This window comes from Micrasema longulum, unplaced genomic scaffold (assembly GCF_059751315.1).
Source record: "Micrasema longulum isolate JH-2025_06_02 unplaced genomic scaffold, ASM5975131v1 h1tg000305l, whole genome shotgun sequence".
In the NCBI taxonomy this organism is placed as follows: domain Eukaryota; kingdom Metazoa; phylum Arthropoda; class Insecta; order Trichoptera; family Brachycentridae; genus Micrasema; species Micrasema longulum.
Window position 1 is genome coordinate 205,164 of NW_028277509.1, and position 20,736 is coordinate 225,899.

General features: G+C 31.3%; 1 protein-coding gene across 17 annotated transcripts in view; it reads left to right on the forward strand.

Annotated features, from left to right (window-relative positions):
* Positions 1 to 20,736, forward strand: part of CLIP-190 (Cytoplasmic linker protein 190) — a 145,841-nt gene that overhangs the window by 119,210 nt on the left and 5,895 nt on the right. For 16 of the 17 annotated variants that reach the window (XM_088224667.1, XM_088224671.1, XM_088224673.1 and 13 more), the window contains 7 exons: positions 12,306 to 12,446; positions 13,542 to 13,673; positions 16,536 to 16,556; positions 16,767 to 16,938; positions 17,171 to 17,527; positions 17,635 to 20,468; positions 20,554 to 20,702. In XM_088224667.1, the coding sequence (XP_088080793.1) occupies positions 12,306 to 12,446; positions 13,542 to 13,673; positions 16,536 to 16,556; positions 16,767 to 16,938; positions 17,171 to 17,527; positions 17,635 to 20,468; positions 20,554 to 20,702 (3,806 nt within the window). Of the gene's footprint in view, positions 1 to 12,305; positions 12,447 to 13,541; positions 13,674 to 15,489; positions 15,681 to 16,535; positions 16,557 to 16,766; positions 16,939 to 17,170; positions 17,528 to 17,634; positions 20,469 to 20,553; positions 20,703 to 20,736 lie in introns of those variants that run through there. The other variant, XM_088224686.1, reaches the window with a different exon arrangement.

The following is a 20,736-nucleotide window of genomic DNA, read 5'->3' on the forward strand; positions in this document are numbered from 1 at the left end:
GTATTTACGATTAAAAATGTATCTTTATTATTTAAATTGTTAAAAAATAATATTTTGGATAATAATATTTGTTATATTCATTTTACAAAATGTTTTTTTTTTTTATTACCACATATTTTCATGTTAAATTATATTAATAAATCACTCTCCCATTGATCGTTGAAATCAATTAATATTAATATAGTTTTAGTATTAATTTATATTTTGTAAATAAAAAAAAAATAAGTGCTTTTACTTCTGTTATTATTGTCCCACCTGTCCCCTCTTTCTGATTGATAAACAAACACACTATTTTAGAAATATTTTATACATTCAGCATACATTGTTATATTAAGGACATCATACAGATCATCAGATGGTAAGATCAAAACAGGATGTAATTGAAATATAAGATTTTATCAGCAGCGTGTGGTAAGGTTTTGGATTAGGAAAGCAGTCACTTGATACTGGGTACACACATAGGTAAAATTTGTGCCTACTGCTAACAGAAATTCAAATTAAGGGTTTTTGAAATAAAATAAAAAGCAATTTTATGCCAGAATTTCAGCATTTACCGATTTATGTGCTAAATTTGTTTAAAACCGTCACAGTACGTGATAAATAAACCTGGATTTATTTGTTAGAATTGGTTCCACAGATACTAAAGATCTTTATTTGCGCATGCGCGGACTTACGAAATTCTGTATTGAGGGACCGCCTTCGAGGAAATAAAACACTTACCTAGTTCCATATTCCAGAATCAGACAGATATAGTGCATTTTATACCAGTCCGCGCATAACTGCGCAGTCGGAAGGTCGTGTGTGGGGTTCCCGCATTTTTTTAGTTATTAATGAATGAACATCGAACCGGTCTACCAATAACAACATATTTATTATAGATATTTAAAATATTAGTTAACTTAAAGTTGATTTTACTTAATTCAATAAATAGAAACTGATTGTTAAGAGGTCAATTGCGGACAATATATGGACGGACCTTGCATAGATTTTATCCTCTCTGCCAGCTTCTAAATAAAAAACAACGTAATGTTTTATTCGCGAGTTAATTTTGAAACTAGAGTATTCTAGTTTCCTTTTTTACGCCTTGCTAATTTTTTTTTCATATCAATACGAAAAATCTCTCTGGTTTAAACCCTCTAAACTGAATTGGTTTGCAGCAAAGCAGCTCTGCATCACCTCTGCCACTCTGGTATGTCCTATGCGGCCTTCTTAAGCTCTCGTATGACCTGCAGCTCATGTCCTCGCATAAATCTTCGAGGTATTCTCGACGAGGATCCCTGTAGTGATCCTTCAGACATCCCCTCTCTTCATGTAGAAGACCCTCGTGACGCACTATATGTCCAATCCATCTAGTGCGTCTTTCGGAGATGGTCTTAAGCGGTGACTTCTTCCTTCGATTCTATGATGAACGAAAAATAATTGCCCTTAAAATAGCCAATAATAATTATATCATTAATATCGATCCTTAAAACGGTACGACTTTTTTTTCTAAAATACAGTAAAACTCCAAGTATCCAGATTAATGAGTGCCAGATTTCATTGTTTTTGAAATAATACAGATCACATTAAAAACTCATTTGTCTTTGCAAAGAATCGGGTGGTTGTTGTCCAGTGGCTAGGTCTCGAACTCACGGCTCAAAGGACCGTGGTTCGAATCCCACTCTACCCCAGCTTGATTTCCATTTTCTAATTGTGAATTATTTACAACTCGTTGAAAATGGCCCTAAAAATGAAATATTTGGGTAAATAAGAACGCAAATATTTCTTGTAAAAAAAAGGTGATTGCACAACTAAATTCAAATGAAAAATTTATAATTTTTTTATTTCCTGATCGCTATCTGGATATTTGGTAATCCGGATGACTAGAGTTCGAATAAATGGAGTTCTATTGTAGTTGTCGTGCTGAGATCTGCTCATGAAAAATATTTGGTTCACTGGGGTACACATAATTTAGTTTAAATACATTCAAGAAACTTTGAAGACCATTAAAGCTGTTTCAAATAGTTAGCTTTTGTCTTTTCAATAAATAAAAATAACATCTAAATTTTCTCTTTATTTAACAGTAGATTTTTAAATTTAAAACCAAATGATTCATGTACGAATATATTGTTCGTAAAACTAGCTGTAAATATAGACTAATAAATAATTGTGTTACACAATCGCATAGATTATTTGCAAAATATTAGATCTATGTACCTGCATCTAAATGCCAACCGTACATAATTCTTAACGGTGAAATATTTATATGAGACTACACACCCAATATAAAAATGAAACGCAAATCAACCGTGTAAATTGAAAAGATTTTTTTCTCCATGTCTGGGCGTATCAATAATACTGTTCTGATTGTGAAATACACTCGTCGATCCAGCCGGATGAGTGTTTTTGACTCGATGGCTACTATTAGGTCAAAATTCCTGAAAAAGGAAACCAAGTAGTGATAACTCAGCGTCGCCGTCGCGTCGTGGCGAAGAAGCTGGCACATTCGTAATTATATAATCAACTAATTCATTTTTAGTTCCATATGTTTCAAAATTAGCTCCATATGTTCCGCGCTGTAATATTTAGTAATCACTGTTAAAATAAAATAGGGTAAGATTCATAAGTGAATTATACCTTGATAAAGAAGCTTGTGTAGCTTTGAAACCGGTCGGTAGAAAAAATCAAAATTAAGTGATTAAAAACAAAGGGGTTTTATATTTATTTTATTATAATGAATAGCCACAAAGTTAGTACTTCAAATATAAATTTTATATTCAATAAATAAATTATTTCCGATGGCTGTAAAATCTAAACCGGACGAGGATGATCGAGGAATACTATAGTAAAAAAATATAACAACCTTAATTATGACCGCGTCAAGAATTTATACTAAGAATAAGTATAAACATAAAGCTTTTTCAATATCCTGTATTAAAACAAAACAAAAATACTTAAATAACCATTTAGGATGTACTTATAATTCAAAATATATATGAATAAGTAGGATTTTTTCATTTACAATAACACAAATAACGAATGATAAATATAGCCGTCCGCATTTCTTTGGAGTGGAAATACGCTTTTGCATACCTTCCATTATGTTCTATGTACGATTCCCGACAAGATCGGTATTTATTTATTTTTTTTTTTTTTTTTTTTTTTTTTTTTTTTTTTTTTTTAATATAATCATACAATGCATATACATTATACTCCCAGGAGTTATTAGAACTCATTCCGGGACTGAGGAAAATTTAACAATTTTATAAAGTACATGATATAAAGAGTTACAAGAGACATCGCATTTCTGGCTAATCTTAAACCAGTTCATACAAATAGAAATTTGAAGATCAACCAGATCAGATTAATTTCAATAGAGATATGCCAGTTTAAAGTGTAACAATTATACAATTAAAAATATACATCCTAACTACAAACAAACATCTTACCTTAAAAGAAAAATCTAACAATTATAAAAAAAGTACATCATTTAAAGATCAACCAGAAATGGACCAGTTTAATGTATAACAATTATAACAAAATACATAATATGATAGACTAATAAATTTATACTACAATATACAATTATAAAATATACAATATACATCCTAACCAAAAAGTACATAGTATGAAGAACAAACAAGAAAAATACTATTTTATCCTACAAATATGCAATTATAAAATAAAAAAAACATACATCCTAGCTAAAAAGCATTAAACATCAGATATAGAGAAACCTTAAATAAAACAAACCATTAAAAAGCAAGCAATCAAAAAGAAGGAAAACAAACACAATTTCTTATAAATAGAAACAGTAAAACATCAAATTAATATCCAGTCAAAAATAACCTTTATATTTGTTTTCTATAAAAAGGTTTAGGAAGAAATTCTTAAGGGCCACGCTTTGCACTTTACGAATTTTGTTTTCTTTAATTTTACTTGGTAGCTTGTTATAGAGAGTTCGAGAGATATTCTCCAAAGACTTTTTTCCAAACTTCGTTGAATTAAATTTCGGTATATGTAGATTTCTTGAGCTACGCGTATTGTGGCTATGTATCTCGTTATTAAGGGGGTGTTTTAAATTTGTAAGAGCTGAGAAATTTAAAATGTTTAGTATGGTGCTGGTGATATCATGCATAGGTATGACTTTAAAGGGAAGTATTTTGGTTTGCCTGTATATATCTTTTACATGTGTATCCCAAGGCAGACCGAAAATACTCCTCAAAGCTCTGTTTTGGAGAACCTGGATCTCTGAGATCAGTTTTTGTGTTGCAAAACCCCAAATACATGATAGATAAATCAAGTGTGAGTGAATCAAGGCATAATAAATTGAAAGTAGAATAGGTTTAGGAAGTAGACCCCTAAGTCTATACAGAACTCCAGTTACAGGTACAATCTTGGATTTTACGTGGTCAAATTGATGGTTCCATGAAAGTTGGGAGTCTATCAATAACCCTAAATATTTAGTGACATGTACTCTTTCAATTTGATTCGTTCCGAGTAAAATGCTGAGATGGATATTTTTTTTATTTCCAAATAGAATATACGAAGTTTTTTTAACATTTAAGCTCAATTTATTAATTCTCAACCAATTCGCAAGGTGAGCGAGATCTCTTTGCATTGCATTCTCCAGTTCCTCAATCGTAGGGCAGTTATAGAAGATGATAGTGTCATCAGCATATAATTGAAGCGTACCTTTTATGCCCCAAGTAGTGACATCGTTAATGTAGATTAAGAATAATAGTGGACCAAGAATGGATCCCTGAGGCACACCACATGTTATCATTCCAAATTCACTTGAACACTCTCCAATTTGAACCGAACAGTACCTGTTGGTGAGGTAGCTACGAATTAGTTCAAGAGGAGTACCTACCACTCCCAGGTGTTCAAGTTTATTTAGTAAAATTTCGTGGTCAACAGTGTCGAAAGCTTTTTTTAAATCTATAAAGATACCAGCTGCGAAATTGCCCCTGTCTAGGTTTTTTTGTAAGTTGGAAATAAAATCAAAAGCAGCACATTTTGTATTAGAGCCTTTCCGAAAACCGTACTGTTGGGTTGTAATAATATTATTCAGATTCAAATATTTTATTAACCTATCTTTGATTACGTATTCGAAAATTTTTGAAAATACCGAAAGAATTGATATTGGCCTGTAGTTGGACACATCTTTTTTGCAGTCGTTCTTATATATTGGGACAATTTTTGCCATCTTAAGCTGATCTGGAAAGACACCAGTTAACAACGATTCATTTACAAGAATTGCAAGGTGATCTGCTAATTGATCTCTGCAGATCCCAAGGACAGCAGGAGTGACACCATCGAGGCCAGGTGCTGATCTTTTCTTAAGTTTTGAAATAATAGCTTTAATTTCAGATTTGTTTGTTCTGTGCATAAAAAACGAACAATTAGTCTTAGCAGTATTACAAATTGTATTTTTGTCATCAGGATCTGATGAAATTGTTTTTGCCAAGTTGCTACCAACTGATATAAAGAACTTGTTGAACTCTGCACAAATCTGCTTAGGTTCATTCATCTCAACATTATTGATTAAAAGACAGTTGATATCCGTTTTTTTGGACTGAGGAGCGTTTGCGAGGATGGAGTTTATAGTTTCCCAAGTTTTTCTAGGATTGTCTGCGTTTTCTTTAAAAATTTCAGTGAAGTATCTTTTTTTCACAAATCTTCTATAATTTGTAACTTTATTTCTAGCTTTATTTTTTAATTCTACCAGGAAAATATTGAACGGGTCCCGTTTCCACTGTTTAAAAATCGAGTTGCGCTCCTTGATAAGCGAGTCTAGATGTGAATCAAACCAAGGCGTATTTCCCTGTAGGCGATTTCCCATTTTTCTTTTCTGATTTGATTTGCAAGAATCTATCACCCCTTTAAAATGTTCAATAAACTTATTGTAATTGCAGTTAACGTTCTCTTTTGAATCATATGGAAATGCATTAGTTTCTAGACATGTTTTTAACAGGGAAATGTTAATTTTTGGGTTCGTGATTGATGGGGTAGGTAATCGGTTATTCGAATACGTTTTAAGACTATTATAGTGTTCTAAAATCAAAATGTTATGATCACTAAGCGGATGGTCAATATTTGAAACAGAAGAAAATGTACTCTTTCTGTTGGAAAGAATATGATCGATCAAAGATCTACTATTCTCTGTAGTTCTAGTAGGAAATTTCCTATTGCATCTAAAAAAGTCATAAGATTCTAACGTATTTGTATATATTGTTGAACTCTGAGAAGGTTTACTTATGTCAATGTTAAAATCGCCCAAGATAAGAGTATTTTGTTTGCTTTTGTGTAATATGTTTTCTAAGCATGTTAAAAAATCGTTTATATTTGAGCTTGGTTTCCTATACACAGCATAAATATTAAATGTTTGAAAGTATGCGCTCTGTACATTCAATCCGACAACAGAGTTTTCAGACGTGATCCTTTCTATAATGGAGACATTTAAAAAATGATTGTTTGTATACACTGCAACACCACCTCCTCTTCCTGTACGGGAGGCATACGCACTTTGGTAACCTTCAATGTTGAAGAATGGCTCTTCTCCGTCGCTAAGCCAAGTTTCAGTGATGACAAGTATATGGATAGTGTCCGAGATCCCTTTCAGCACTTCTTCGATATCATCAAATTTGTTACGCACACTCCTAGCATTTACATACATTACTCTCAAGCAGTCTTTTCCTGGATTGTAGTCTTCAATGCATACATATTTATATTCTTTCTTGATTCCTTTGGAGACCAGTTTTATAATTTATCACCGTAGACCACTCTATCTCTAGCACGAGTATCCATCAGCTTCCATAACGGGCACTCGGAACTTGTCGCTCGATGACCTTTGGACTCATTTTCGCAATTGCAGCATTTCGCTTCAATACTTTTATTTGGGCATGATATAAACTTATGCTCTTCTGCACAATGAAGACATTTCTCCCTTTCATTACAAACTCGTTGAGTATGTCCATAGCCCATACACCGGTAACATTGCACTAATGGTGACCTATCTTCTACTGCTAATCGTTGATAGCCCACATTGACTCTGCTAGCTTCAACTAAAGTTTTCCAGTTGTGTGGTGATGTTTCTAGGATTACGTTGCATAATAGGGTATTTCTCTGGTTTGTTTTAAACTTAATGTTAATTTTTTGATTAAAGTCAATATTAAGGTTCTTGTTTTGTAGTTTTAGGGATTCGATTAAGTCCTCGTCTTTTGTGTCTTTTATCAGACCCCTGATAATTACCAATGGGCTGAATTGTTTGGTATCTGAAATAAAGTATTGAAAATTAATTTTCAATCAATTTTTAAACTGAACAATTTCATGCTTTTCTAGAACGGCATCGTAAGCGTGGTCTACATGCATTTTTTTACAATGCAATAATTATTGCAGCAATGTGTTCTCACTGGGATTTCTTGTGCTGAGGACAAACTTAATATTATTATTTGTTTACAGAGAGAATACAGATAGACTTTTTACTAAATAAAATGTGTTTGATTTAAAGTGTAGTTTATGGACATATTATATCTGTATGCGAGAGTTGAACTACACCTACAGTATCTCCAAAAATTCAACTTCAAATTCATACTTAAAACATCTTTCACTTTTCAATGAAAGGCTTTAAAGTAAGTTTGTTTTCTAAAATATGTTGATACACATACAAAAGTACAGCATATTTTCTCACTGTCCTTAACCTCTAATAGAGAAATATCACATACTACGAATACAACAATGATACAGATTTACGGATAAAACAGATTTAGAATAAATAATTATATTTTCATTTAACCGAATCGTGACGTATTAGGAGCGTGGCCAATGCAATGAACCGTTTTCGCGGGAATTTAAAACTTTAAGTTTATAAATATTTTTTATGCTGCTAATAAGTACAAAATATTATTTGTAAAAAAATTGTAAAACAAAAACTTTGTTATTAAAAGAATCATCATTTAATATTTAGAAATTAAAATCTGGCGAAAGAAAAAAAGATACAAGAAATAAAAAAATATTTTAATGTAGTCTTCCTCAGAACAGGTTCTCCCCTACCCTTAAATTACTTTTGTATATAAAATATTTTGTAGACTAAAAAAAAATGCTATTTACCATGTAAGGAAGAAAAATGTGATTTCGACATAGTCGGCATATAAAAATAATCGGGCTGTGGTCCTGTGGCTAGTGTCTCGGACTCACGGACCAAAGGTATGCGGTTCGAATCCCACTCTACCCCAACTTGATTCCATTTTCTTATAGTGAGTTATTTACAACTTGTTGAAAATGGCCCTCAAAATGAAATATTTGGACGAAGAAAAGAACGAAAATATTTATTTTCTAAAAAAAAAACTCAATTGTATCATATTTGAAGTTCCGTAGTTAGCCTCTCGCATGCAGATATTATATCAGCATAAGAAGATAGTATGAAACATATTTTTTTAAAGGCCAATGGAGTAAAGAGAAATCATAGTTTGACTGAATGAAAGTAAATATATCATATAACTTTGAAGTATCTATCCTTACCTCTGTTTTGTATAAATACATTGAACTCTTTAATAAAGATACCAGTCTCGAAGATGTCGCGAAAGCGATGAAACCGGTCACTGGATATTCCAAATTTGTGGATTAAAGTATCACTCGTCTTTTATTTATATAATAAATTACAATGAACTTCCATCAAAAGTTTTCACTTACAAACTTAAATAAATTTTACTTCTACCTGTATTTTTATTTTTTTATTTAGTCATTTTGTCTTTATTAACTATCGTAATGGGCAGTAGAAATAGGTTGTAGGTTTATTTGAATACCTTTAAAGTACGTCCCTTTAAATTTAATACAGAAAATCACAAAATTACAGCAACAGCTTTATTTTCTTCCTTACGCAAACTTATAAAATGATTTATATATTATACTTGTGGCGCTGGATTACGCACGAGGAATGATAATTTATGAATTAAATCTGCTTACTATGCATATAAAATGTATAACACTCGTTTGGCCTTCAAATGATAAATTAATACTTTTTATTTAAAATACCATCAATGAATTATCTTCTATCAATAACAATAGCCAAGCTTTATGACACCGAAGCACCTATTTTGACCTTATTGCGAGACTTCCCACACAACGGTATTTTAATTTATTAGAGGAACCTAAAATATTAACGAACATTAAATAGTATTGTTCTTTTCAATGAAGAAGTTCAGTGGTTTTTTAAAAAAAAAAAAATTGTTAAAAGACTATTAAACTAAGTCAATTTTTTTTTTTTTAAATTTTTGTACATCGTATTGCGCTACGATTTTTCAAAGTTTTGTATTTCTGAAATAACTCCGCGTGTAACGTCAGAGGTTCATTTCTGCTTATTCTCATTAGTTCTTCCCATTGGTCCAGAAGCGACAAGCAGACCGGAAATCTTCCATAGCTCTCAGATCATAGGTTGATTCACATGAACCAGTGACGTCATTCAAAGTAGTGCGTTTTTATCAAAATATTTTTTATTATTTTTTCCGTAAATTTTCAAAAAACTTTGCAGTACAATTTAATGCTTTAATTTTTACCCCGCGTAAGAAAACATTTTTTGTATCCAATTTCCCGTAGGGCTGAAGTTCCTCATTTTCATTAGCGCGGTTGGTAATGTTTACTACCAACAAATAATAAACACATCTTTTACTTTATTTATTATATTTTTTTTCTCTTTCTACTCGGTATTTTGCTATGTTTTTTTAATATGCTTTTTGCTATACACATACATTATTTTTTTTACTATGACTTTAAATGTTTCTTACTATGTATTCTGTTTTTATTTCGCATTTTACTGAGCTTTAAAATATTTTTATATACATATTTATATATTTTCAATGTTTTTAACTGTGTTTTTACTACATTTTTACTATGTTTTTACCACATTTTTTACCATGTTTTTACTCCATTTTTTACTTTGTTTTTCACTTTGTCCTCTATCTTTATAACTGTTCCATATATTGATTACTATTTTAAATATTTTTTTGACTGTCTTAGAACAGGGTAAATAACCCTAGTTAGGCAGTCAAAGCAACTTTTTATAAACTATAATTTTGTGTATTTAATATAATATGATAATAAATAAATAAATTTCATTTCCCAATCCGCACTCCAATAGGGAAATATCACATACTACGAATACCGAATAAAATATATCAAATGGATTAAGAATAATTAGTTGTATTTTCAAAATCAATATGGATATTGTGGGGAAATGTTTTCATATATAAATTTTAAAAATAAATTCAATAAAAATACGTTCGTAGAAAAACGCGACGTGTTTGGCCTTTGTTGTTGTGACGTCAAGATTCGTGATAATGTTCTAAACAAAATTCAATGGCCAAGAACAAATAAACATAAATCGTGACGTATTAGAGGCGTGGCCGAAGGAATGATCATTTTTGCGGGAATTCAAAATTACAAATTGAAAAATATATTTTATGCTACTAATAGTTAGCGTTTTTTTTTGTTTTTACTCGATAGTATTTCATAGACCTTTAGTACTTTAAAAATGTTTTATGCAGCGTATCTAGATCATTTTTGTTGCATGGAAGGTAAGGTGATAAGTCTTACGCTTCAGGTCCCAGTCCAGGAACATTGAAATATTGCCGTCTAAAATTACCTTTAAAGCCTATATTTAACGTCCACCCAGCCAGGAATCGAGCCCAGGACCTCAAGATGGTAGGCTAACACGCCAACCACTGCACGATCGGGTGGAATTATCTCCCGTCGTTTTCCTTCTTCAGGACTTTTACCTGAGAGTAGCCGTCGAGTCAAAAAAGCTTGTCCAGGGTTCTGGTTCTTTTTCACTCAAAGCTGTATTCTTCGCTCGGACACAAAATACTAATAAGCAGCGATATAGTAACCCGAGATTTCTTACAACTATTCAAATTTCCAAATAAAATGTTTTGTTGCACATTTATTACAACTTTCCATTCGAGAGTTGAGACTCAAAATTTCGAGACATTTTCAATCGCGACTCTCGCGATGCTAGTATCGAAATTTAGAGACCAGCAGTGAGACTCTGAACGCCCTCCAGGGGGTAGGGAACACGCTGCTAGCATGTAATTTACCTATTAATTTTTCAACGACGCTTTCTCTACCCCCTTATAAGCATTCAGAATCACACAACAGGTGTCAAAAAAAGTATATGATAGGAAAGAGATAATCTGGTGCTCGCTGGATAATCTTATTTCGATACCAGTCGTATTTTAGTTCTGTTCGAGTGAATTAGAGATCTTCGTTATTTTAAAACAAATAAGTCAATAACTCGTAGAATCTTCATTGCAATCGTACACGCAAATATCGCGAGCAGCTTTGGCAGCTTTATTTCCTCGATTGACCGCAAACAGAAGGATGTGTCGAAAATGCTCAGTTTCGTCTACCTGACATTCCACTTTGGAGGCTTGTAATAATATTTTTTTTTAAAATCATTTATATGATTCATTTATTGATATTAAGATACACAATACAAAAAAAATGTATGTATGTATCAAGAGCCCCGTGTTGAGTTTATACAACATAATTAAAAAATGGAAGCATGCATATTATTATAGAATGCTAAAAATAAAAATCATTACATAAAATTTAATAAACATTTGGACAACACGTTTAATAGTATATAAATCTATGCAATGTCTCGCAGCAGTCTCCTGAAATGGACTCTTCTTACATGTAACGTAAAAGCAAACACAATATCTTGTACAACAGAAAATTTTCTTTCAAATGACTTACCTTTACCATTTCATTTTTAAATTGGAATAAAATGGACACAACTTATCTTAACACCTTATACATTTTTGACTGGAGAATTTCTCTTGTAAAGTAAGGCATTGAAATTGAAAGAGGTCTTCGATTTTTGCTAGCCATGAGGCAATTTTTTTTTAATCTCATGAAATTTTGCCAAAAATACTTTAGCTTTGTAACTGAGTCAATATTATTAATTTTTATGCCTCCGTTTCTTCAAATTTTGACCGTTTATTAATTTACGTTCATACCTACTATAAATCGGCGCTATATTAATTTGTCATTATTACTTATGTTTAAAAGGATCTAATGAGCTCATTTAATAAATGTTGCTAAAAGCATTTTAAACATTTATTGTGAAATATCATAAGTTATTTGTTTTCAGTGTTACGTCAAATTCACTATTTACTAAGCAGATACCTACATAACCTTTTACTTTGAATAGAAGTGTGTTTGTCAATCAAAAATGAAAGATTCCATTTAACCCATTACCATTTTAATGTGTTATTGAAACGCGCGAATAATATGATTACCCATAAATATATATTTTTGTTTAATAGGAGATTCTTCGAGAGAAGCAGCAGCATATAGAAAAACTAATAAAAGAACATGAAGTGGAGAGGGGAGAATCGGCTAAAATGGCTTTACAAATGGACAGAACCCAAACTGCTCTGAACGCTTCACAGAAAGAAAATGCTCAGGTAATTATTATTTAATGCGTGGTCCTATTTTGAAACCATGTGGTAGACCTACGTGGCAAGTATTAGATAAAACATTCATTTTAGTTATTGTCATTTTTTGGTGGAACTTCATTGTTATCTATGAAATTTTTTTTTTAAGTGAATAACAGGTTTATGCTTTAAATCCACTTAGTTTGAAAGACTAATAACCAGTTTCATCGCTCTTGCGACATTGTCAGGCTAGTATGGTTTTAAGGAACCTTAAAGGAAAAGTTTTAAGAAAATTTTAGCATGTATGTATGCATTTGGAGTATCGCGGAGGTAATCGGAGGCTAAAGAAAATATTGGACAAATTGGAATCTGCTAATTTGTCTTTCATTAGTAAATATTTTTATTTTACATACATTATTTTTATTTATAACTTAGGTTTTTATGCCCCAATGTCCAGAATGTGTATATTAGTCAATTCATCACACGACTTGGAATTCTTTGGGATAGACCTTCCGGCTTTTCGTAGATCTCTTCGCGACTAAACAGTGTAGGATGAAGTTGGATTGGCATGGTTTAGCTCGAAGTCTTAGGTCTTTCGTTTTAATGAATATATTGTATACAATTATTGTTTTGCCCTTGTTTGTCTCTGCTAAATAGTTTTATATTATTTTTGTTCAGTTTCTTGCATTTATGTTTCTTCGTGTAACTGTTGTAATTGGCTTAGGCCGTATATATAATAAATAAATAAATAATTTATTTATTAATTTTCAGTTCATTGGAAAAATGACAGGTTATTCAGATTTACGTGATCATCTTTATTTGTGACAAAATAATAGTTGTGACAAAACAATAGTTACGATATCTAAGCATATCAATAATTTTTCTGGATGTATAAAATTATTTATATATATTACTCTAATGTATACCAATTTTCAATAATATGGCTTTAAAATAGGCAAACAAAATCTATTTTTAACTGTCATTTTATGTTTTATTGTTTAAAACATCAATATACTTTTATTAAAAAATATTAATTATTTATGCTCAATCATCTCATTTACGGTGGTTTTCAAATGCCTTTTCCGGGCCAAATATGTGCAATACTTACAATGCTTTTTTTTTCAGTATTCAAAAGAAATTGAAAAGCTAAAAGCAGAATATGAATCCCTATCTCGGCAGTTGGAGGATGAGAAACAGAAAGTTGAAGATCTTATGTTCCGTTCGGAGGAAGATAATATTCATAAAGAAGACTTTGCCGTGAGTAACAATTTCCTCAAAATCTTCATTTGTTGCACTAACTTTGTAGTTTTGCACTGCAGATAGTATTTTATTTAACAAAACTAAACCAAATGGGGAAATGACCAGTGTCATAAAAATTACTGATGAAAATTCTAAAAGGTATTTGGAGTAGACAGAATAGACGTGCATTGTCCAAATACGACGTAGGTATATCCATAAAATCAGTTCCGTTTGACTGGTCAAAGAAAAAAAGAATTGGGGAAAACAATATGTTGATATTTTCTTCCTTACCAGCAGAGGTATTAGATCTATATTTGCACCATAGATGACTCTCATCCTTTACTCAGATCCATACAAAAGAAGGTGCCGCTTTCACTAATATGTAAAAATTTTCATTTTGTGACATTTTTGACATACCATGCTGAAATATTTTTGCCCCAGGAAATTTTATTTGAACAAATTTTTATTTTTGTGGGTGTCTTTGCGAGTAAAGAAAGTTCATAGATCATTTTGTTATATTTGCATGTTATTTCAAACTTACGGGTAACAAAAATTTGCTTTTAAATCAAACATCTCTGGCGAGTGTACTGGAAGGGTTGATACTATTCGAAGCGGGAGGCTTGATACTTTCGCCATTATATGAAACAAAGTGAAGTTGGCCATATTGGCTGTTATGGATTAATCTTGTTCCATCGAGAAAGCAGCGCTGAAATATGGGCTGGAAAATCTAACAATACAGCACAGAATTGAGCAAATGTGACTTTGCATCATTCTGAATTCTGTTCCAAACAAGTATTTACTAGAGACCAGGAAACCGCATTATATAATTTATAAATAAAGTAGAAAAAAGGGATAACATTTTTTCTCTGTTTTAATTATATTCTAATTTTTAAGTATCAAGGCACCCCCGCCTACCATATCAATCTTCAGGATTAGTTTATTAGTTCATCGATACCAGTTTTTTCAAAATCGCTAATTAAAAACCCTATCGTGCCAACCCACTTTCCCCTACATATTAAGAAAAAAATCTTTAAACCTTCATCTTTTTTACATATGTAACTCCCACCATTTTGTAGGCACTTGTCATAGTGGGACGCAAGCTTTTGTATTTCCTCTCCACAAAAGGGTGCCCCCCTCTTCATAAAAGGGGACACTTACTTTGTTCGTCATCGTGCACATCAGCATGACCTTTATTGAGCTGTCTCACCCTTCTCCTTACCATTGAATCACTTATCACATGTTATCCATACACCTCACAGATCTGTTTATGAATATGGGCTGGTTCAATGTTCTTCTCATAAAGGAAACCAATTACAGACCTTATCTCACAAGCAATGGGATTTTAAATTTTATTCGGCATTTCAAACAAGCACCACAAAGCGTACACAACAGTCAGCTAACTCATAATGGCGTCAACTCCTTTTTAATAAGTCAGGGTAAGTACCACGCATGCGTGAAGCTGCAATCGCAGTGCTGCGATGGAAAGAAATACAAACGGAACTTACTTTCTGGGTATACCTCTTGTGTTTCTCTCAAGTGTTGTTATTAGCTGCCCTTCTATGAAAAATTACCCGTTCTTCTATTTCAGCTATCAAAATTATTATTTAATATAACGTTGACTTACTTTTGAAATATGTTTTGCTTGATTAATTATTTTGCTTTTGTAAAAGATAATCCAATGAAATAGTTTGACAGGATAACTTATATATCTATATTGATTATAACTATTGTCTCTTAATCAAAATACAATGTTAAATCACAAATACAGTGCATTATACATGACATTTTGTTTATATTATTTGTTACTTATAACTAAATAATTTGTTTATTTCAGTTCTTCAAATTCGTATTGTCTAATCTATAAATTATGTATTTGAATCTACTGTATGTATGTGTACCTATGTGAGAGACTTTATTTCAAGATTTAAGAGTGAATATTAATTTAATTTCAAAATTGTCTGATTTTATGGAACTTTCAAAACAATAAACATATTTTCAATGACTTTGAAGGCAGCTTTTAGTATGGTGAGATTAAATAAAATATTTTCACTGAAATAATGAACATTCATAGTGGTCTTTGTCATTGGCTTTTCATTCATTGAATCGACGAATGTTAAAAGGTACCTAAGTGTATTATTGAAACAACGGAGATAATTACAAAAGAAATCTTTATTTCAATCGGCATGGGAATTTTCAAAAACTTTTTAACACTTATTTGTGCATCTAATGACATCGCATTTAAATAAAGAAAAAAATATTTCGCAGACGTGGGTCCCCTTTAATGATAAATTTCGAAATTTATACATCGATGAAATATATTTAATAAAAATCTATTTTTATCTTCAACTTCAATACCTCTATATTCTTTTTGTTCCGTACATTGAATGATTTCCTCATATAAATAAATGGCTAAAGGGAGTGTTAAATGTGACATCGGTACCTTTTAACATTCAACAGTGAAATCGATATTAGCGATTTTAAATGAGACAATATGTTTTTTGGGTAATGTTTATGTGAAATGTATATGTAGATAATACATCATATTATTAAATGGCACACACCAAACCGAAGAAGTTTTATGTTAAATGGGATCTAAGTGTATGACATAAGTACCTTTTAACACTCAACGGTGAAATCATTAGTAGCGATTTTATATGACTATTTTTACATGTAATATATAGATAATAAATCATATTATGTAAGCTTCATTAGCTCCAAACCATAGAATTGTGAGATAGGTACCTTTCGACATTCATTGATACAATTATTTGGTGTTCTGTCATTTTTCCCAATATCCTAAAAACATCTTTACTTAATATTATATTTGTTTTGTACATTAATTTACATCTGTTATATAATTATAAATGCTTTCTGTTTCAGAGGTTTAAAGAGGAACTATTGGTAAGTTTGAAACAAAATATTTTTAATTTATTTTAATCCAACTTTGATTTATGTATGATATGCATGTATGTACATAGGATGTATTACATTTTTATACTAATGGTTTCAAAATTCTGGCAATTTAAAAAATTTACAATTTTTTCATCTTTTGTAGACCTTTGTTACTTTTTTAAGTTCCATTTATTTTTTTTATTTTGTGATGTTTCGCAGAAAGAAAAAGACAAACTAAATGGTAATCTTCAAAGCTTGGAGACAGAGCTAAATCAGGCCAAACACCTGGTCGAGGAACTGCAAGCGCAGTGTGTCCTAATGGAAGGACAACATAAAGCAGAAACTGAAATACTCCTTACGCAGCACAAAGATGAAGTCCAAGCAGCTCACGGTGAGAAAGAATTTGTAACTTTTCCGGAAGGATTTATCTCCTATAACTGTAGACAAGTTTTACCTATTTAGTACCAGCACGACTCTCTTACGTCACACGGAAAATGTACAGTTTTAAGTTAAAGACACTAAACCAATTTTTTGTTACTGTATTTGCTATCCAATCCAGGGCACACCCAAAAGCCTGTAAATATGTACAACTAACGATGAATTTTTTTTGTTCACTTTTATAGCATTAGCAGCTCAACTACAGAACCTCCTAGATGAGGCTCATGTTTTGTTGAGAGAAAGAGACGGAGACAAAGAATCGCTTGGAAAAAATCACTTTGAGGAAATAGCTAAGCTCAAAACGGAATCAGAAAGGACTATTAATGAATTGAAATCAAAATTAACAGAAGTCCAACTAGAATCATCGGAACAAATAAAACTTCTCACAGAGAATCTCTCCGAGGCGACCAACAAACTCAATGCGCAGAATGAAAAACTAGAGAAGATGGCAATTGAAAACAGCAGTTTAGTGGGAGAACTAAGATCACAACTGGAACAAAAACATCTCGCCCTTGATTTGAAAACTCAAGAGCATCATCAAGGTACTACTTATTTTATTTATCACAAATATTTTTTAATATTGTATTTATTATCTTTTTAAACCAAATGACGCGTCAAATTTTTAATTATTATTTTTTTTTGTTTTCAGTTATTGCTTCTTCAAAAGAATCTGAATTATTCCTCAAAAAAGAAATTGAAAAGTTAAAAATGGATTCAAGCTCCAAAAACCTCGATAATGAATCATTAAGTGAAAATAATAAACAATTAGAAACACAGGTTAAAAAACTTCAGGCAGAATTAGATACATTGAAACATGATGTGATATCGAAGGATTCAGAACTTGAACTTCTTGCATCCAACACTTCCAAGATTAATGAGACTGTACAAGATGAAATCAAACAACTGAAAGAGGAAGTTATTCATAAGCAGGCAGAAATTGAACAGGTCACAACTCAAGCTCAGAGCTTACAACAAGATCTCCAAAAACAACTGGAAGAGCATGCTAATAAGGCTTTATTATTTACTGAAGAAATAACTAAACTGAAATCACAAATCGATCTCTTAAATCAAGATAATGCAAATCATACAGGGTTATTACAAGAGGAAATGAAAAACAGTTTAGATGCACAGAATACACAAATTAAGACGATAACAAAGGAACTAGAAGAAAAAAATCTGCTACTCCAAGAGACTACTAAAAATAATAATGCATTATCTTTAGATAAGGAAAAACAACAAGACGAAATAAAGAAACTTTCTGATATTGTGTCACAAAAACAAGTCAAAGTGGATGAGTTATTAAATAACATTGCTGAAATTACCACTGCTCTATCCACTATCAAATTAGAAAATGGTGATCTTGTAAGACAACTTAGAGATGAAACGGAAAAGAACTTTGATATACAACAACAAAAGGAAAAATTACAAAATGAAATTTCTAATTTGAGCAGTCATTCTACAACTTCCGATGAACAAATAAATGCTCTTACAAACAAACTAAGAGATGCTGAAAATGATATGCAAAGTGTTAAAGAATCAAATCGTGAAAAAATAACTAATTTAGAACGTATGGAACAAGAATTAAAGCAGCAGCTAGAACAGCTTAAAACTGTGTCAGAGCGAGATAAAAGTGATATGAGTCAACAAATAAGGGAACTAGAAAACACTAAAAATGAAAGTGATAGCCAAATTCAAATTCTTAACACAAAATTACATGAAATTCAAGAAAAATCTACCGCACTTTTAACAGATTTGGAATCAAAATATCAAGTTATTATTTCGGAATTGACTACAGCAGTAGAAGCAAAGAGCAATAATGAAATTAAACTAAAGAACCAAATAGAAAAACTAGAATCTGAAACTGGAAAAGTAATATCTGATATGACAAAACGTCTTGAACTTGTTCAAGAAACTGGCCAATCATCAGAAAGCCAATTGAAAGAAAAATTAAATGAATTAGTTGGTGTTCAAAATGAGCTTAATCAAAAACTTGAAATGTCTCAGAAAAATGAAAAACAGTTGCAAGAAGCTCACACTAAATTACTAGCAACTTTTGATGCGACTAAGCTATCATTAGAAACACAGGCAAAACTTAAACTGGAAAGAGAAAATTTACTTGAATCAGAATTGAAAAAGATATATGATCAAAATGAATCTACTGGAAACCAATTAAATGAAAAGGAAATTTTAGTAAAGGACTTGCTACATAAAATATCAATGTATGAACTAGACTTAAAAGCTAATACAGATATTGTTTCTGAAAAAGAAAGACAGATCAATTCAAACACGGAAGATATTCAAAAACTGTTAGATGAAAAACATGAACTAGAAAAAAAATTAAATACTTATTTGTCAGAGTGCGAAAATAACAACCAAAAAATAAGTAACCTATTGGAAGATAATAATTCAAAAGATGCTAAACTGAAAGATCAAGAATCTACCATATTGAAACTTAAAGAACAGATGGATTCAATTGTTTCCGATAAAAAAACGATCGAAAATGAAACCATTCAAACTTCAGAAGTTTTAAACCAATTTAAGTTAACTAATGAAAAATTAAATCACCATATATCAAAACTGGAAAATACCACAAGTCAATTAAATGAAGAGGTTAACAATAAGAGTGAAAAAATAGTTTTCTTAGAAAGTGAAATTAACAAATTCAAAGATTTACCCAATATTGTTGAAACTTTAAAATCTGATGTAAATAAACATATTAATGAAATTGAAAATAAAAATATTGTGATATCACAACTAAATGAAAACATCAAGTTATTAAAAAAAGACACTGCTGATGAATATACTCAAAAGGAATTAAAGCATAAACAGTTGGATAATGAAATAGCAGAAATTAAAACTAATCATCTTCATGAACTCAGTGAATTAAAAAAGATTATCCACAGCATGGAAAATGAAAAGAATGAATCCTTGAAAAAAATTGCTCACTTAGATGAAGCTAATGCTAAAATCTCAGAACTAAAAACACTGACTGAAAAATCAGAAGCAGACATACAGAAACTGACTGCTTTGAATGAAGCTCAGAAAAAAAATTATGATCAGTTGAACAGTCAATTGCAGGTCGATTTTGAAAAACTCAAAGGCGATGGCAAGAAAGATAGGAAACAACTTAGAGAACAAATCAAAGGTTATGAAAACCAAATTAACGAGGATAGCAAGACTCTAAAGAATGAACAGGAACAGAATAAAGAGTTGGAAGCCAAGTGTGAACTTGCAAACAACACCGTGAAAGAATTGCAAAACAAAATACAATATCTCGAAGCATCGAGTGAGAAGAAGGCGGGAGATGAGAAAAGTGAGTTACAGAAAGTTGTTTTGGAGTTACAGAACTGCCAAAAAGCGCATGATGAAGAAGCCAAGCTCTTGAAACAGGAAATATCTGGATTGACTGAGCAAGTTGCAAAGAAAAATAGTGATTCATCTAAATATAGTAACCATATTTCAACCCTAGAAAATGAATTAAAGGTACATAATTAATAAAATAACAAATTAACATATATACATTTAATAATGCGTCCTTCCTCGTATATTTATATTAATACACTTTCAGAAATACAAAACCCAAAATGAAGGCCTGGTAGCAGAGGTTGGTATTCTTACAAAGGAAATTATGGAAAGCAAAAAGACAGTGCTGAAACCAGATCTCAATTCCAACACTAATGTACCAAAACCACAGCCTGTAGATGCAGACGCCAAGAGGTATGGATTTAAGATTTTGTATGAAACAGGCTAC